Genomic DNA, 18,844 nt, shown 5'->3' with positions numbered 1-18,844 from the left:
TGCACAATTATGGACATTTCAAAATAATTTTTAGAAGCATTTCATTACAACAAAATTTCTGTACAATGAAGTGATTATCCCCTCAGAGAGCAGTTTGTTGTAATGGGGTTTTACTCGGTCGACCTGCTATTATATACAAAATTTAAAAATGTTTATATATTTATTTTCATTTATTAAGTTTTTTTTTTTGTTTTTATTATAGATTCAAATGCTTCAGTCCCCACAGCAACCTCTACAGTTAGCACCACAGCAACAGCAGCATTTGAATCAGCTTTTAGCAAAAACACGTAGTATATCTCCTCAGCTACAGCCTCATTCCTTAGTGCCCTCAATTCCTCAGTCATCAACTCCTCAACCACAATCCCAGCAAACGCCAATACAGCAACCACCAAGAGCAGCATCAGTTCCTGGAACCCATTTTCAGACCCCATCTACTCCTCAGCCTCAGCAAACAAATCATATACAACATCCTCCACAGTTGCAGCGGCATCTTCCCAGTGAAACAGAACTAAATAATAGAGATTCAAGTGATGATCTTAAATCTTTAGTTCCCCAAATTCCTCAACATTCACAAGACACTCTTACAGTTGTGAGTACTACAGAAAATCAGGCATCAGTCAATGTAATTGCCAAAAATAGTCCAACACAAAATATTTCATTTAATTCACAGAAACAAGATGATATAGTAGAACCAAAAATGGAAGTAGATAGTATTAGCTGCAAAAATGAAATAAAAGAAGAAATCACAGAAATTAAAGAAGAAGAAATACCTGAAATAAAACAGGAAATTAAACAAGAAATAAAACAAGAACCAATGGAAGAAGAAAGTATTCCACCCCCGTGTTCAAATTCTGCTATAAAAGAGGAGCCACCTCCCATAAAAGAAGAGCCGTCAACTCCATTATCGGCAACAGGAATGGGAGAACTTCCTAATGCTGATGCAAAATCTGAACTAAATGCAGAACTTTCACAGCCTCCACCAAAGCCAAAGCCTAACAAGAAAGGTTAGTATGCCTTACTTGAGGAAGATAGATATATTAAGTGTAATGCTATTGAAATGTCTTATTTTCCTGTTTTTTGTCAATCAATCTGTTTTTCAGATAGAGTAGTACTTTGTTTTAATGTTATATTAGCATTTTTAAAAATCTAAAAAAAAAATAAAAAAATAATAATAATAATATATATATATATATATATATATATATATATATATATATATATTATATATAATTATTACGAATAATAAAAATTAAAAATAAATAGAGAAGTCGGATTTGAAGTGCGATAATATGGATTATTTTTATTGTTATGTGTAGAATTTAAATATAGAATTTAACTAGTGCTAATAATGAAAATACCGTGTATCCTGGTAGCGATATATGTGTTGAACAAAGGGTGGAAAAAAGAAAAAGAAAAAGTGTAACGATATAAAAAGAAACAAAATGCAAATTTTGGTGGATGACCTCTGACGAAGACACCAAAATTGTGAAAAATACTGCAATGCTATTTCCACATTGGTCGTTGTTTTTTCAAAATTTGCATTTTGTTTCTTTTTATATCGTTACATTCCTTTTATATCATTACACTTTTTCTTTTTCTTTTTTCCACCCTTTGTTCAACACATATATCGCTACCAGGATACACGGTATTTTCATTATTAGCACTAGTTAAATTCTATATTTAAATTCTACACATAACAATAAAAATAATCCATATTATCGCACTTCAAATCTGACTTCTCTATTTATTTTTAATTTTTATTATTCGTAATAATTATTATCCTAAGCTTTATCCAGGTTGAGTTCACGCCGCCTAGAACAGCTTATATACACTTGTTATTTCTTTTTTCTACCTGATGATATTTATATATTCACCATCCTATCCTATACTGCAATGCTATTTCCACATTGATCGTTGTTTTTTCAAAATTTGCATTTTGTTTCTTTTTATATCGTTACTCTTTTTCTTTTTTCCACCCTTTGTTCAACACATATATCGCTACCAGGATACACGGTATTTTCATTATTAGCACTAGTTAAAATAAAACAAAACTGTTAAAGTTGGATTTTTTTTTTCCAATTTTGAAAATTATTTTCGTTAATGAATTGGTATCAAGTGTGCTATGGTAGTTCACATTACAAAATAGAAATGTTCTCTAATAGCACTGTTCACTGTAATGTGGGATATTTCATCAGACTTTGTGGTGCACAATTAATTTATGGTGTTTTACAGTAAAATTTCAGAAGACATTTGTGCATTTTCTGGATATTGTAAAATTCTAAAAAGGTAAAGCATTTGCCTTGTGTTCTGTGTATGTAGATGTGATATTTTACTTTCAATCAGCAGGCAACTTATAAGCATGTTGGATTCCTTAAAAAGTCTGATGCTTAAGTGTTGATAATGCACCTTTAAGCCTGAAAACTGGAGTAGCAAAGATATTAAAAGGGAAGATTAGGCACTTGGTGGTAATAGGCTGTCCCTGTCATCTTGTTAATTTATGCCCTCAAAAGGAAACTGAATGCCTTCCTATGAAAGTGGATGAAAACTTGGTAGATGGTTACTTTGATCTAGAGGTGCCGAAAGGAAAGATATTTAAACAATTTTAACTGGTGCATACCATTGAAGTAAAAAAGATATTTTTAAATATGGGTTTACTCATTAGCCATCATTTGTTAAGTGTGTAACTAGACTAGTAGAACAGTGGCAAACTTGGAATGATTAAAAAGTTAAAAAAAAAAAAAAAAAAAAAAAAAGACGACAGAAAAGAGCTGGATATTATCATTCTTCTCTTTCTTGGTGATTCCCTTCTCTCTCTCTCTCTCTCTCTCTCGTCTCTCTCTCTCTCTCTCTCTCTCTCTCTCTCTCTCTCTCTCTCTCTCGTCTCTCTCTCTCTGAGTAACTCAGTTTGTTTTTTTTTTTTTTTTTTTTTTTTTTTGACTGGTGCAGCAAAAGCCCCAGGCTTCCTTGCACCATATGGCTATTAATAATAATAATAATATCTCACAGAGAACGAATACAATTGAATTATGGTATACATTTAAAACAATCACAGCCTTGAATATGTATATACCATTAAAAAAAAAATGCTCCACGGGGATTCCAAGATGGATGAATAATGAATTTGTCAGATTACTTGAGCATAAAAATACAGCATGGAAAAGTTAGAGCAATAAAAAGTACTGAAGCCTATAATAGCTATAAATTGATCTGTAATAGTGCCACAGAAAAGTTTAGGCTGGCAAAGGCAGATTATGAGATATCGCTGGCAAAAGAGTGGGGACAATTTTTTATATGTATAATTGCAAAGAAGAGGAAGACAAATCAGATCGGACACTTATGTAATGGACGTGGGATAGTATTACATACACAAGCTGATGTTGCAAATGAACTCAACAGTTACTTTGCATCGATATTTACAGAAGAAAAACCCTTTGTGTCAATGAGAAATCATGGGAGTGAAGTTGGAAAAAAAATGTAATGATACTGAAATTTCACATTTATTTAATGAAAAAACTTTCAAGCCTACAGGCCAGTAAGGTTCCTGGGGTTGATGGCATATACCCTATAATCTTAAGAGAGGCAGCAAGTGAGTGTATTGAACCATTGAGGCTAATTATGAGAGCATCACTGGACGGGAGTGATTCCATTGGATTGGAAAAGTGCATCAATCTCCAATACATAAGGGTGGTTCTAAGAGCGAAGTGGAAAATTACCGACTGGTCAATCTAACTTCAGTAGTAGGGAAAATCATGGAGGCAATGATCAAGGGTGGAATTCAGGATTATTTAGATAGAAATGGAATTCAGAAAGATATGCAGCATGGTTTTCTTAAGGAAAAATCATGTTTCACAAATCTGGTTAGCTGTTTTGACAAGGTCATTCATGAGCTGTTGGATTTAGGGAATAATTTCAACATTGTTTATTTGTATTTCAGCAAAGCATTTGACTCAGTCTCACATGAGCAGTTACTTTACAAGCTGGAACAGGTTGGAATCAATTGGAGAATCCTTAGATGGATAGCGGGATAGCTACAGGGAATTAGGCAGAGGTTGTGATAAATGCTTATTCCTCACATTGGGTTATTTTAAGAAATGGGGTTCCCCAATGATGAGTATTGGCACCACTGTTGTTTTTGATTTTCTTAAATGACATCGATCAAGTAATAGAGGGCATGATGTCTAAATTTGCAGATGATGTAAAGATCAGTAGAGTAGTTAATGATCACTGCCAAGCACAGCTTCTTCAGAGTAACCTAGACTTCAGGAATGGTCAGAAAAGTGGCAAGTATGCTTTAACTTGGCCAAATGATAGGTCTTACACATGGGGAACAGTAACACCAAAATAACTTACATACTTGGTGGAGCTGAACTAAAGTCTGTATTGGAAGAAAGGGACTTGGGAGTTATGATGCAGTCAGGCACGAAGAATCAGAGCATTGTAGACAGGTTGCAAGGAAGGCCCATGGTGTCCTATCAATGATATATTAAACATTTGCTAGTAGAGATAAGAACGTCATAATCCCATTATATAAGGCTATTGTTAGACCACATTTGGAATACTGTGTTCAAGTATGGAGATCACACCTTAAAAAAAAAAAAAAAAAAAAGACATCAAACTTCTTGAAAGGGTCCAAAGACGGGTAACTTTCTTGGTGAGCAAAAGAGCATCCATATGAGGAAAGACTTTGAATATGTGGGTTGCACAGCTTGGAAACTAGCATACATTTCACTGAAAAATGTTTTATAAATATCATAAATTTCATCAATTGGGAGTGCATTATTTTCCAATTTGAAATTTTCTGTGAGCAAGTTTTCATTATTTCTGAGTGTCATTGAGAAGATAAAGAAATAGACAAAGCAGTAAATGTTGTTAATTATCAGTTCTAGTTTCAGTGTGTGAATCTACTAGAAGCTATTATGAAAGAAGAAATAAAAAAAAGAATTGATGTATGGTAGCCTTTGGTTGGGGAAGTGACAAGTGCAGAAGGAAACCTGAAATATAACAAATTATCTCAAATAATGCTTGACATTTTTAGCAATTTCTGATAATTTGCTAAGTAATATTCAGCCAGGTAAAATAAAACTCAGTTCAGATTTTCCTTTTCTAATGAAAATTTTGAAATTCTCTTTACAGTCAGGTCTAGGCTGGGCTATTATTATAAACAAAACTGACTCAATTTCTGATGAAGACAATGGCAGCAATGTCTTCTTTTAAACAGTGATAATTTCTATCAGTGGAATTCTGTGTTTTTTGCAACAGATATCCACAAACAGAAATCCTGGATACACTAATGTTTAAAAGCTTAGTGGAAGGCCTATGGCTCTATCTTAATATGAAAGATATGTTGTCGGAGGAATTTAGACCAAAGTGAAATCTGCTTTCACCTGCTCTTGCTTTTCTTTCTCCCCCCCCCACCTGATAAAAGTTATGAAATGTATTGCTTTCCAAAAGTGAAAGGTTGGTTACTATACACTGGTAAGACTGAAATGTAATACCGAACTCTACTATGGAGACTACATCTGGGGGTGGGGGGGGGTTGATTTTCTCGAAAAAGGACCAAAGACAGGCAACACATCCGATATTCTTGGCAGAATAGCACCTATATGTGGAAAGATTACTAATGTATGTTACCGAACTGGTACCTTAGAGAGAATCTGATTGAGATCTGTCAGGTACTCTGAGAAAGGATAGTAAAGTAATTGGATATGGAGAAAGAGTTTGACGGGATTGTTGTGTTTGTTTAGCCAGTAAGTTAATTACTGGAATAAGTTATTTCCATGGGTAGTTGGTGGATACTTGGTATAATTAAAAGGTCAGCTGGATTGGCACATATATCAGAGATGAAACACTTTTTTTTTCCATTAAAATCATGGTGCTTCCTTGCACCTTATCCAGCAGCTCTTAGTATTGACAGTATGTAGTATCAGGTGATTCAGAGCAGTTGTTGAGGAGATCATTGATGCTTTTCAGGTAGGCTTATATTGGAGAAATTGGAGCCCCAGTGGTGGGCTAGACCACCATGATGAGCCTGTTTGGTTGCATTGTGGTTGCTTCCTCGATGGATGACCTGTGATGCTGTGGTGTTATTGTGGTTCCAGGGATCTAGATAAAACATCAGTAGGAAGATACCTTTTTTAATATAAGTTGTCTACACATTCAATAGCTAACATGTGAAATTTCATTCCCGTTTGTGATCATACACCAGAGGTGGAGCTTGGAACCTGAGGAAGGACACTATGGTTGACAAAGTGGAGTAATGGGCAGTGATCAAGTTCTTGCATTTGCAGGGCAAGAAAGCTCAGGAAATTGATAAAGAAATGAAAGCTGTGTATGGGCAGAATTGCCCATACTACGACACTGTAAAAAAGTGGAAATGGGAGTTCTAGTGCAGTCGTAAAAGTGTCTTTGACAAGCCAAGGGAGGGAGGAAGGCCAGCAACATTCACAGACAGTGAGACAGTTGCAAAGGTTGAGCAGCTGGTGCTGAGTGACAGATGTGTGCCAATTCATTTCACCGCAGATGCAGTGGGAATTATGGGTCTGCCCACAGCATTTAAAAAATGACCATCTGCACATGCCTAAGGTTTCCACACAATGGGTTTCAAGATTGTTGACGCCTTTGCAGAAGCAATGTCGAATGCAGTGTTCTCACTAACTGTTGGATTTGTGTAATGCGGATGTTAACTTTTTTTAAGGGTGAACCTACTCTATTCTCCTGACCTAGCACAGTCAGACTTCTTGTTTCGAGAAATGAAGAAACTATTGTGTGGACAGCACTTTGATTTGTCTCAGAAAGTCATTGATGAAGTGGAATCGTGGTTTCAGGCAAAAAGTGCAGACTTCATAGAAAAGGATTCCTTTTCTAGGGCTATTATTTCTAGGTAAGGGTAGGAACTTTTTGATACCCCCTCGTATTGGGACTGTTCAAGTTTGAGGTAAAGTTGATTTCTTTGTTGTGACCACAATTCCTGATTTAGACTTCTACTTCCTGGATTGTAGTTCTACTCATGATTTTGAATCTTCATGGTGGACCTAAAAATGTCAATTGGATCCTTGGAGATCATCACAACCTTATGTTGGGACTTGATAGTGCCAGATACCTTATTGGTATTGCATTGTGACATGGACATTACATTGAGAACAAATTGATCCTCTATGAGGAAATCTAAGATAATTGTACATCAACGTTCAGTGGTACAACGTTGTAAATAGGTTGTGGGGATGCTAGGAAAGCTGCCTGGGACTACATAGTACAGTAAATAAATAAATAAGACATTACTGTTAAATTGAAAGTATACATTGTCAATCCACAATGTCTGAAGACTAATCACCTGTACCGTCCACCTCTGTTGTAGTCAGAACCGAAGAGCAAAATGTTTGCCAGAATAACTTCTGCAACTTGATCAGTCGTAATAGCAGTATCATATAGCAGTGTCTTTCTCTGCCATTTCATACCAACTGCCTGCCCTGTTCAGAATTTTGTCATGTTGCAATCCCTGTCTTGTGAAAGAAGCACATCACATCATTTTCATCAATACTCACAAAGAGCATCCATGGATTTGTTATGGTTTTGGTAATGTAGAGGGGGGGGGGTGAAGCTTAAACACCAAAACACAGTTCTTTTGGTGAATTTCTGAACATCTTAGCTAAGCATAATTTGTGTATTCTATGGTGCCATTTCCCTCTTGACATTTTTCAGAATTAATTTTTTGTCAAATTCCTTTCTACATTGCCTGCCTGCTTTATTCTAAATTTAAGTTTTGTGATTTAGCTGCTTTCCATCTGCACCCCTTCAGAGTGATGTGGTTTAGTTGTGTGTGTGTGTGTGTGTGTGTGTGTGTGTGTGTGTGTGTGTGTGTGTGTGTGTGTGTGTGTGTGTGTGTGTGTGTGTAAGTATAATTTTTTTTCTCTCTCCCCCAGTTTTCAAGCCTGATGAATTAAGACAAGCCCTTATGCCTACATTGGAGAAGCTGTATCGACAAGATCCTGAATCTCTGCCTTTTCGGCAACCAGTAGATCCACAACTTTTGCAGATACCTGTAAGTGTTTGTTTCTCATGGAATTTTTTGATATGTGTGTGTCTGCATGCATGTGTGCATTCACAGCTAAGCCCACATGTGTATATACAAGGTGTTGATAAAGCTTGGAATCAGTAGAAACATTTTATTTTAAAACATATGGCCACCGCCAATTTAAAAACTTCTGCAAACAGCATGTTTCTCTGAATGCTTTCCAATATTTGTATGTATAATTGCCTATATGATTCTGTCCTTAAGATGTTGCAAATTTGTAAATATATGTTGATTCCAGTTTATGGATATCTTGCATGTACATTACCTATCAGAAAGTATCAGCTACATGTAAATTTCAGAATTACATCAGTTATTAATATTAATGGTAGCATTTTGGTCTCCACCAGTGAATGATAAATTGCAGTGGCTATAGTTCTGCAGAACAGTGAACAGTTTAGCTACCAGTGTGGGATGTGTTAGACTGGCCCTCACCTGACATTCCATTTCATCCCAGAGGGATCAAATCAAGATTTGCACAAAACATTGCAACTTTTGCATGTATTTATGTCTACAAACCATTCTCAAACATCACTGGCAGTCTGGCCTGGGGCATTATTCTATCGAAATGAACATCTATCTGTACCAGAGAACTGTCATATGGTAGGGAGCATAGGATTGTCCAAAATTTTAAGGTAGACGTTGCATTTGTGGTTCTGCATACAGCCACCAAGGGCCTTAGGTCATAGTGAGGAAACAGCTTCCACTTCATAACCTCACTTCCTCCAAACTTTGTTGTTGGCAGCAAATATTTTCAAAGCATTTTCCACACCACCCATTTGATCAGAATAGGGTGTGGTGAGATTTGTCACTCCACAGAACCAATTTTTAATGCCGTATAGACCAGCATTCATTGCACTATGAATGCTGGTCATGCATGCATTATGAATGCAGAGAGACTGCTGATTGGTGTTGCTGTTTGGTTTATGCACTGCCTCTCTCCCATGAAAACTGATTCTGTTTCCATACCTAGTGTGTTCATACAGACCTCAATCCCTGTCGATGCTGTAAATCATGGTTGATGTTTATCAGGTGTGTCTGGAGGGATTGTACTACTGTTCAGAGTATCCTCTAGCTACATGGATTGCTTCTGTAGTCTTGTGGGTTGTTGGACAGTGGTAATACCATCATGCTTCCATTTCATGATAATGTATTTCTGATGGTTGACTTTGTATGGTGTAGGCACTGCCAGACAGTGTGAAATCTGATGATAATTAATCTTAAAATCAGTCAGCCTGACTCAAGAACAACATACATCTTCCATAATGGCAGCCTTTCACTTGTTTATCTAGGAAGGTCTAGTGGGCTAGAAAAATGGGTGTTGGGTGACTTTTTGGAAAGTGTGTGTTTGATTTGCATTTTTTCATATTTTGAATTATTAATGGTTTACTTTTGTATGAAAAACTTTTCAAAGCATTATAGTTAACATAGGTCTATATTCAGTTAGCTGTTAACAGGAAATAGTGGCTGTTTGTTGCATTAAAATATCATTCTGATTACCATGAAAATTTTTTCAGGTTTCACAGGATAGCTCTAATCAGTTACTTGGCTTATAACAGCCGAACATGAAAAGAAATTTGTGTTAGTTTATATTGTTTCAACTGTATTATTGTAATTGAATAAAACATCTCTGCAGCTTTGAAATAGAATAGTACTAAGTTTAATTGTTATTGGGATTTTTAATACTCTGAAAACATAGGTATTCTTAATCTGAAATAAATTCAGGTTAATTGGCATATGTGTTTTTCTGGGTGAAAAATTCTATTGAATAGAGAAAGAAATGCAAAATTATAGAAATATTATATTCAGTTTCAGTGCATGTTAATGTATCTTTTTATAACACAGTTTTCTTCAATTTTAAGTTACTATATGCAGCCCTTTCTTTACGTTCATGGTACATTGTTGGAAAATAAAGCATAAAATATTTCTTCTAAGAAACTACACTTAATGCTATAAATTTGGATAATTTCTGGGTAGATCAAGTATTTAGCAGTAAGATAAGTTAAATATATTTTTGGAAATCTAATAAATAATATGCATGCACTAACAATTTTAGGAGAGTTTACTGAACATGTGTAGGCCTTGTGTTGTGAGTTTTGCACTAGTGGGCAGCTATTTGGAGCAAGTTTATTCAAGAAATTTTGTTTGAAAATTTGTAAAAATGAAAACTTTGTGCATTGCTTTTAAATATTAATTTGTTCTTAATTTTGACTCAGTTGCCTAATATTAAGTGAGGTTATTGTCAAAACTCAAATCACAGTTTGAAAAAAAAAAAAAAAAAAAAGTAACGTTTTGCTTACTTCCCTTTTTTTTTTATTTTTTATTTATTTTTTTATTATTATTTTTTTTATATGCTGCAATATCTTCTACATCTACAGTCAGTCCTCGTATAGCACGATAGTTTTGTTCCTAGAAACCCTCGTGCAATGCAAAATCATGCAATATGAGAAACAGGCCCTATGGGAAAAATACGGTTAGGTGCTGACCACCCAAAATTGAATGCACATTTGTAACCGAAACATTACGAAACACAATAAACAATCGTAATAAAATACGTAAGTATTTTATTACGACTATTACGTAATAAAATATTGCTAATGCTTTTACTTCTATCGTAAGCAAACTTGTTTTTTGTTTGATTTTTCTATCCAAACAGATGACAGCCGTTCCATCTCTTCCAATTCTTTGTCTTAATCTAATGGATTTTAATTACACTTTGAGTTGTTCCTGCTATGAGTTGTTTTTATTTTCTCTGCATTCTTTGTAATTCTCGGCGTTGCCTCATTTAGGCCTGTGGCACGTGCAATATCACATGGTCTTTCATTTCGCTCAAAGCGTTTAATAATTTCATATTTTTTCTCCATTCCGCCTCTGTCGATAGAGAAAAAATATGAAATTGTGGAACACTGTGAAAATTTGTAGTGGCCTCATACTAGCATTTATGGCCAAAATCACACTGGCCTCCAGTGTGATTTTGGCCATAAACGCTAGTCTGAGGCCAGTACAAATTTTCCCGGGTAAGAATTTTTGACCCAGTCCGCCTCTGTTTATCGATATTGCTTTTCTTTTTCTCTCTGAATCTGCAGTGTCTTCACCAGGACACTTCCTTTTCACACCTTTTAAGTATTTCCCTCATTTTTAGGGAACAAAGCACAATTACAAAATGAGGAGGCATGCTTGATACACATATAGCTGCGCGCATGTAGCAACCGAATAAACAACACTGTAAAGACAGAGACACTATGAAAACCTCGCTAGCTCACATTTCACTAAAGCACATTTCTGGGGGTTACTACCATAAAACAATAAAAACAATTTCCAGTTGCGTTTCTGCTAGTGGAATCTGTTATAAACTGGTATAGTAGTAAACTCGATCTAATTGCATTTGCAATAATACCAATAGCTGGAATTGTGTGGATTTTTAGGTTATTATGGTGAAATGTGTTTCCCCTTCACTGATATAAAAAACATAAATACATTTTCAGAATCCTCTCTTCATTCCTATCGTGTTGCATTCAGTTGGGGTGATTCCGCGTTCGACTGCAATTTCTTGTAAACACCAAGGTGAACCGTGCATAAGCGAATTCGGTTAGTGTTATATACGATATTGTTCCCCTATTTATAAATCGTATATGATCGAATTTGTGTAATGTAAACACGTGTTATACGAGGACTGACTGTATTTACACATCACTTTATTCAATTTCATCAACTTCTTGATTTGAATTCTAGATAGTTTGGGCTTTTTGTAAGCCCAAATTGGACAACAGTGTCTGACAGGTGTAATTTCCCTCTTCAGTTTTGAAAACTATTTTCATGCTTCAATCTTCGATCTACTTGGAAACAGAAAGGCGTGGCAAAACTCGTTGAAAGATTTCAAGACAACTTTGAACATAAATGGACGTGTGTGTGCTTGCGCACACATGCGTATAATTAGGAAAAGGATAATATAGTATATACAATGCAATCAAAACATTCCCAAACTCATGTATTAAATGTAACTAAACCTAGACCTAGCCACTGTCAAAGTACTCTGCTTCTGCAATAACATACTTTTACCATCATTGGTATAGTTTATGCTTGTTTTTCTGAAACTTCTGACTGGATAACATGGAAAGCATTTTGAGTTGCAACTGCCTCTTGTTTGTTCCATAAGCAATGACCTCAAACATTTCATTTTCAGAAGAGAAAAAAATTGTGTATTGAGATGCTAAGCAAATAAAGAGGATGTGGTCAAACAATATTCTTAGTGGGCTCTTTTTACATAAGAATGAGCATTTCTGTGCTACAACATCTAGTCTTTAGCCATCCACTATTGTTCTGGATGCTTTTGCTGAATTGCCTCTTGCAGCATGTGTAACTTTTTAAGAGGTTTGGTGTGCATATCTTTCCCTGTTCATAGTGTGGCACCTTGAGGAATGAATTCATAGTACAGAATACTTGTGATGGTCAAAATGGGGGGAAGAAACCTGACCATCCTTTTAACCTGCCTTGCCGAAATGTTTTTTCACTACAGCAAGGTGCCTCCGTAACTAGATGGGAAGGAGCAGCAGTGCGTAGCACATGCTTCTTGATTAGACCGGGGTTCGAGCCTGTCACCACCAAATACAGAGGATGCGGAAAGGTCAGGGAATGACCACCGCATATCCCGGAGCAATATGGCCTTAGTTGCTAATGCTCCTAAAAACCAAATAATAACAACAACAACAACATCCCTACAGCAAATGAGATTACCAGTTCAGTGATTCACACATGGGTTATAGAAAAAAAAAATGCCATCTTAACCCAGCAGTAGACCCTAGGAACAGATTGTTATCAGATGCCATTATGCAATTGCCATCCACTTGGTGCATTGATTGTCGGTAAGCACATGAGGTGCTAATATGCCTCACTCACATTCAGATCATCACTTAAAATTCTTGACGGCTTCCATATGAAATATTAATACTTCTGCATATTTATGAAGTCACATAGGTGTTCTGATACATAAATCTCCCTGCTGTTTCAATTTTATTAGGTTTTGAGCAGTTCAGTCTTCTAATCTAGTCATTAATTAAATTTTCTCTTCCTCTCTGATTCTTATAATGGAGGATTTTAACTTCCCAGATATTCTCTGGAACTTGTGGGTTGGTCACTCGCACACTAGCAATACTTTTGGGGATTTATTGGGTGATTGTTTTTCTGCAGCAGCATGTTTGAGAGACAACCAGAGAGGGTAATATATTACTCTTGATTTGGTTATCAGCAGTGATCATTAGTGTATTAGGAATTTGCAGATAAAGGAACCACTAGGTGGCAGTGGCAGGTGCCAAGCGATTGTGACTGAACGATTTCTCTTTTTTCTTTCACTGCAACTTTCTAAAAGGTTGAATTCTAGTTCTTTTTTACGTTCCTCTCTTTAAGAAATCCTTTTATTTAATAGTAGCTCTAGTATCAAAAGTACTGGTAGAGAGCAAGGAAGGAAAGTAACCTTTCTTTATTTTTCTTATTTAATAGACTAACTCTTACTAATTTTGCTAGGTCACACCAGGCACTGCTCCTGCCTCCCTGTGGCACGGCCGGTGACCGTGGTAGAAAAGTTCATCTGCCAAGGGCTAAAAGGAGCCAATATGGAACTCCAATATGTTTTCCCTCTTTAGAACCCACAAGTTGTCGGGCAGAGACAGAAAATGAGCATGACTCGTCTCAACCAAAGAGGTTAAAAACCATTTCCTCTGCGACTGAGTTTCCTGCATTCTTAATAATGCACTCATTATCAAAACAGCCTCTTAATAAGCTATCCCCCTTTCTAATCCAGAAATACTTGGAAAGTATTGCAGGGTCTCCAAGACGGTTAAGAGACTGCAATCAGGGGGACTTACTTGTACAAACTGTCAACCGCAGGCATTCTGAAAAACTCTTACAAATGACAAACTTTGCTAAAATTCCAGTGAAAGTAACTCCCCATGCAACCCTAAATATATCTAAGAGTTTTATATCTAGTTGGAACCTTTTGAATGTGACAGAGGAAGAAATTAAAGAAGAGCTTCAGGAACAAAACATAATTGCTGTCAAAAGAATTGACTAAAAGGGACAATATACTTACACCCACCAGAAATATCATTCTCACTTTTAAACAGTCCAAATCTACCCTCATCAGTAAAAGCAGGTTATCTGCTTTGTCACATTTGTCCTTATATTCATAATCCTTTGAGATGCTATAAATGCCAAAAGTATGGCCACTCTCAAATGGCATGCAGAGGGAACCCAGCTTGTCCCAACTGTGGATCCTCTGATCACAATCAAAATGATTGTTCAGCAAAAGAAATGACCTGTCCCAACTGCAAAGGTAACCATCCTGCTTACTCTAAGATATGTGAGAGGTGGAAAATGGAGGAAAAAAAATTGTAAAATATAAAGTCGAAAACAAAGTTAGTTATCAGGAAGCAAGAAAATTAATTGCACCCACTATACCTAACCATACCTATGCCACTATTGCAAAAAAAATATCAAACAATAGCCACGCAAACTGATGTTACCGTTCCATCTAACATATCAATCTCCGACTGGGCTTGAGCTGTCCTCTCTCAGCAATAGTCCAGTGCCCTGAAGCACTCGAACCAAGCAAGTAGTGTTAGTAATGGCCGCATGGTGCAAGAAAGCCTATGGCTTATGCTGCACCAGCAAAAAAAAAAAAAAAACCCTAATAATTAATAAAAGAAAAGGAAATTAAACCTATCATCCTATGCGTTTCCCTCACCCGAAGGTATTAGCCAGATGACCAGTAATACACCTCTTATGATTCCAGTAAAATCTCCTCCTTCGCTAGTGATTGCTACTACTACAAATAATCATAGTTCGACTTAAAGGATTATTCAGGACACATCGATGGACACAGAGTACTCATCCAAACAGGAAGATCCGATTCTGGAAATATTTATAGAAGAAGAAGAAGATATGGACACAGGTTGCCCTACCTTTCCAAAAAGAGACAAACTAAAGCCAGAACGTCATAAGACAGCTATGTCATGTACAGCTTCTTCTAAATTCAAATAATGCCTTATATTTTACAGTGGAATTGTAGAGGCTTTCGTGGCAACATTGATGACATTCAGTACTTATTAGATGCTACTCTCCAGTGGGTTTCTGTCTGCAGGAAATCTATATTTAACTACTCAAATTTTCACTTCCATAAAAAACTACTCATCTATCAGAGAGATCGGAATACATCTGATTCTGCTCGTGGTGGTGTAGCTATTTTGATTAACTTAAAGATCCCTGCTAGCCAAATCATTCTCCAAACCCAAATTGAAGACATTGCTGTGCATCTGATTACTCAGAGATTGCATTTACACTAGTCTCAGTCTGTCTCCCACCAAATTATACCTACTCTTATAATAATCTTGAAGGACTTATAATACATCTAGCCTTCCCTGTCTGCTTGCTAGGGGATTTCAATGGCCACTACCCTTTATGGGGATCCTCTAAATTAGATAGACAAGGCTGACTGATTGACTCTACTAGATAAACAAAACCTCACCATTCTTAATAGTGGGGTACACACTCATATACAGTTACCTACTGGACAGACTTCTGCAATTGACTTCTCGATTTGTTCCCCGATACCGTTTCCAGTCATTCAATGGTGGTCTTGCTATGGATGATCCCATGGGCAGTGACCATTTTCCAATTGTTTGTAACCTGCTCGCTATGCAACCACCATTAGACCAACCCTGCAGGAACTGGAAATTCTCTTAAGCCAATTGGGCCAAATTTCAGTCAGCAATCACTCTGGACAAAAAAACTATTCAACTACAGTCTATAGATAAAGTAACTGATTATATCACATCCTGTCTTTTAGTTGCAGCTAAATACTCAGTTCCATTATCAAATCCCCAACTCGACGGCACTTCATCTACTGGTGGAATGAAGAATGCATGAAAGCAAAGAAGGATAAAAATAAAGCATTCAGTTTATTCCATTGATCTCCAACCACAGTTAATCTAATTAGCTACAAGAAGCTAAGGGCAAAAGCACGGTTCATTCAAAGGCAAGCCAAAAATGATTCTTGGACTCCAGTTTGCATGTACTATCAGTGGAAATACTGACTTCAGATTAATGTGAAAGAAAATTAGACAGCTTTCTGGGACGTTTCCAATCATCCTTTCCCCAATTCTTTCCTGCAATGGGCAAGAACTCTCATGTCCTCTAGATACAGCTAGGCCTCGCATAACGCGAGTTCGATTAATGCGATATTCAGTTAGCGCTATTTGAAAAATGATACCACTTTTCACTTTACACGATGCAAATTTCCAGTTAATGCGATCTTTTTTTATGCGATAGTTGAAAAAGATTTGTATCACGCATTAAGCTTACCGCGAGTCGTATGGTCAATAAACAAACATTTGCCTGCTGCCCACCTTGGTGTGTTCCATCAACCATAGGAAGAAGATGTGTTTGTCTCCTGCTAATAAAGTCAATGCAGACTTGCATTTAAAAATTCAAATTTTTAAATGAGCCAGATGAAAATGTTACCGCAAAGGAGATAATGGTAAAAGAATTAGATAATCTTTCGTATCGCATAGAACCTCAAACAAAAGGTTTGATGTTCTGCGATATTTATTTCGCCAGGGCCCAGAGACGATTGTTGTCGGCTGTCGGAAATTGATTGATGAAAAGAGAAAGTCAACACTGTTCAAATATTTCCACAACAGTAATTTCTTCATTGTGCATTTTATGTCAGAGGTTCCCAAAGTTTCTCGGTTCACGGCGCCTTTAATGTCTCAGTAATTTTTTCAAGGCACACCCAGACCAACAGAAATACCTAACAGTTTCATTTAGTAGTTAGGTCCAAATAACTTAATAAGGAATGCTGAAACTGTGAACTACCTCGAGCTAGTAGTTTGTGCGGTGTCCAACAGATGTCGAATATCACTGTGTTTCCCTCAAAAATTTAAAATATCCGCGGCGCACAGTTTAAGAACCGCTGTTTTATGCAATAAACATTTAATTCCATAATTATTTTCATTATCTTTTACATTATATACAGTTAAAAAGTTATTTAAAATTCTTTATGGACATTCCAGAAGGTCAAGGACCAATTATAATTTTTCCTATTGGTTATTATATTCGATTAACGTGTTCACGCGATGCGCTCGCGGGATGAATTAATTGCATTAATCGAGGACCGCCTGTATAGCAAATGCCTTGGGCAAAACCTTTGCCCAAGTCTCAGCTGCATCAAACTACACTCCCAATTTCCAAAAAATTAAGACCACCACTGAACAGCAGAGTCCCATCAACTTTAAAACTTCACTGTCACTTCCGTATAATCAGCCCCTTGAATATTGTGAACTTTTACAGTACAGTCGGTCCTCGTATAACACGTGTTTACATTACACGAATTCGATCATACACGATTTATAAATAGGGGAACGATATCTTATATAACACGAACCGAATTCGCTTATGCACGATTCGCCTTTGTGTTTACAAGAAATGGCAGTCGAAGAGGAATCACCCCAACCGAACGCAACACGATAGGAATGAAGAAGATTCTGAAAATGTATTTATGTTTTATATCAGTGAAGGGGAAACACATTTCACCATAATAACGTAAAAACCAACACAATTCCAGCTATCGATATAATCGCAAATGCAATTAGATGGAGTTTACTACCAGTTTATAACAGATTCCACTAGCAGAAACGAAACTGGAAATTGTTTTTATTGTTTTATGGTAGTAACCCCCAGAAATGTGCTTTAGTAAAATGTGGGGTGTTAATAGTGTATCTTGGCCTTTACGGTGTTGTTTATTCAGTTGCTATACGCGCGCAGCTTTGTTTATGTGTATCAAGCATGCCTCCTCGTTTTGTAATTGTGCTTTATTCCCTAAAAATTAGTAAAATACTTAAAAGGTGTGAAAAGGAAGCATCCTGGTGAAGACACTGCAGATTCAGAGAGAAAAAGAAAAGCAATTCTCGATAAACAGGGGTGCATTATAGCCTCAGTTGCTGATGCGCCAATAAAACCCAAACAAACCAAACCAATCGATAAACAGAGGCGGACTGAGTCAAAAATTCTTACCCGGGAATATTTATAGTGGCCTCATACTATGGTTTATGGCCAAAATCACTCCGACCCACCGGGGTTTCCCCGGTAAGGCTTATGGCCAGTCCGCCTCTGTCGATAGAGAAAAAAATATGAAATTGTGAAACGCTTTGAGCGAAATGAAAGACCATGTGATATTGCACGTGCTACAGACCTAAATGAGGCAACGCCGAGAATTACAAAGAATGCGGAGAAAATAAAAACAACTTTCATAGCAGGAACAACTCAAAGTGTAATTAAAATCCATTAGATTTAAAACACAAGAATTGGAAGAGATGGAATGGCTGTCATCTGTTTGGATAGAAAATCAAACAAAAAACAAGTTTGCTTACGATAGAAGCAAAAGCATTAGCAATATTTTATTACGTAATAGTCGTAATAAAATACGTAAGCATTTTATTACGACTTACGTATTATAAAATACGTAAGTATTTTATTACGACTATTTTATTTAATATAATAAATTTTTTAGTATTAAAAAATACTAAAAATACTTTATAATATATTATATTTTTTATTACGTATTTTAATCGTTATAAAATACGTAAGTATTTTATAACGATTAAAATTACCCGATTATTTATTGTGTTTGGTAATGTTTTGGTTCCAAATGTGTGTTCAATCTTGGGTAGTTCGGCACTTAACCCCACTTTTCCCATAGGGCCTGTTGTTTATATTGCACGATTT

At 36.3% G+C, this 18,844-nt stretch overlaps 1 protein-coding gene across 1 annotated transcript in view; it reads left to right on the top strand.

Moving 5' to 3' along the window:
• The window catches only part of LOC150079691 (histone lysine acetyltransferase CREBBP-like), a 487,331-nt gene that overhangs the window by 240,399 nt on the left and 228,088 nt on the right, over positions 1-18,844 (top strand). The window contains exons 12-13 of the mRNA XM_090384101.1: positions 203-1,004; positions 7,920-8,038. Coding sequence (XP_090240227.1) covers positions 203-1,004; positions 7,920-8,038 — 921 coding nt within the window. The remainder of the gene's footprint in view (positions 1-202; positions 1,005-7,919; positions 8,039-18,844) is intronic.

The sequence above is a fragment of the Mastigoproctus giganteus genome, chromosome 10 (genome assembly GCF_048544385.1).
Source record: "Mastigoproctus giganteus isolate SK-2022 chromosome 10, ASM4854438v1, whole genome shotgun sequence".
In the NCBI taxonomy this organism is placed as follows: Eukaryota; Metazoa; Arthropoda; class Arachnida; order Uropygi; family Thelyphonidae; genus Mastigoproctus; species Mastigoproctus giganteus.
The sequence above is the reverse complement of the archived record's forward strand: the minus strand, read 5'-3'. Positions and strand labels throughout refer to the sequence as shown.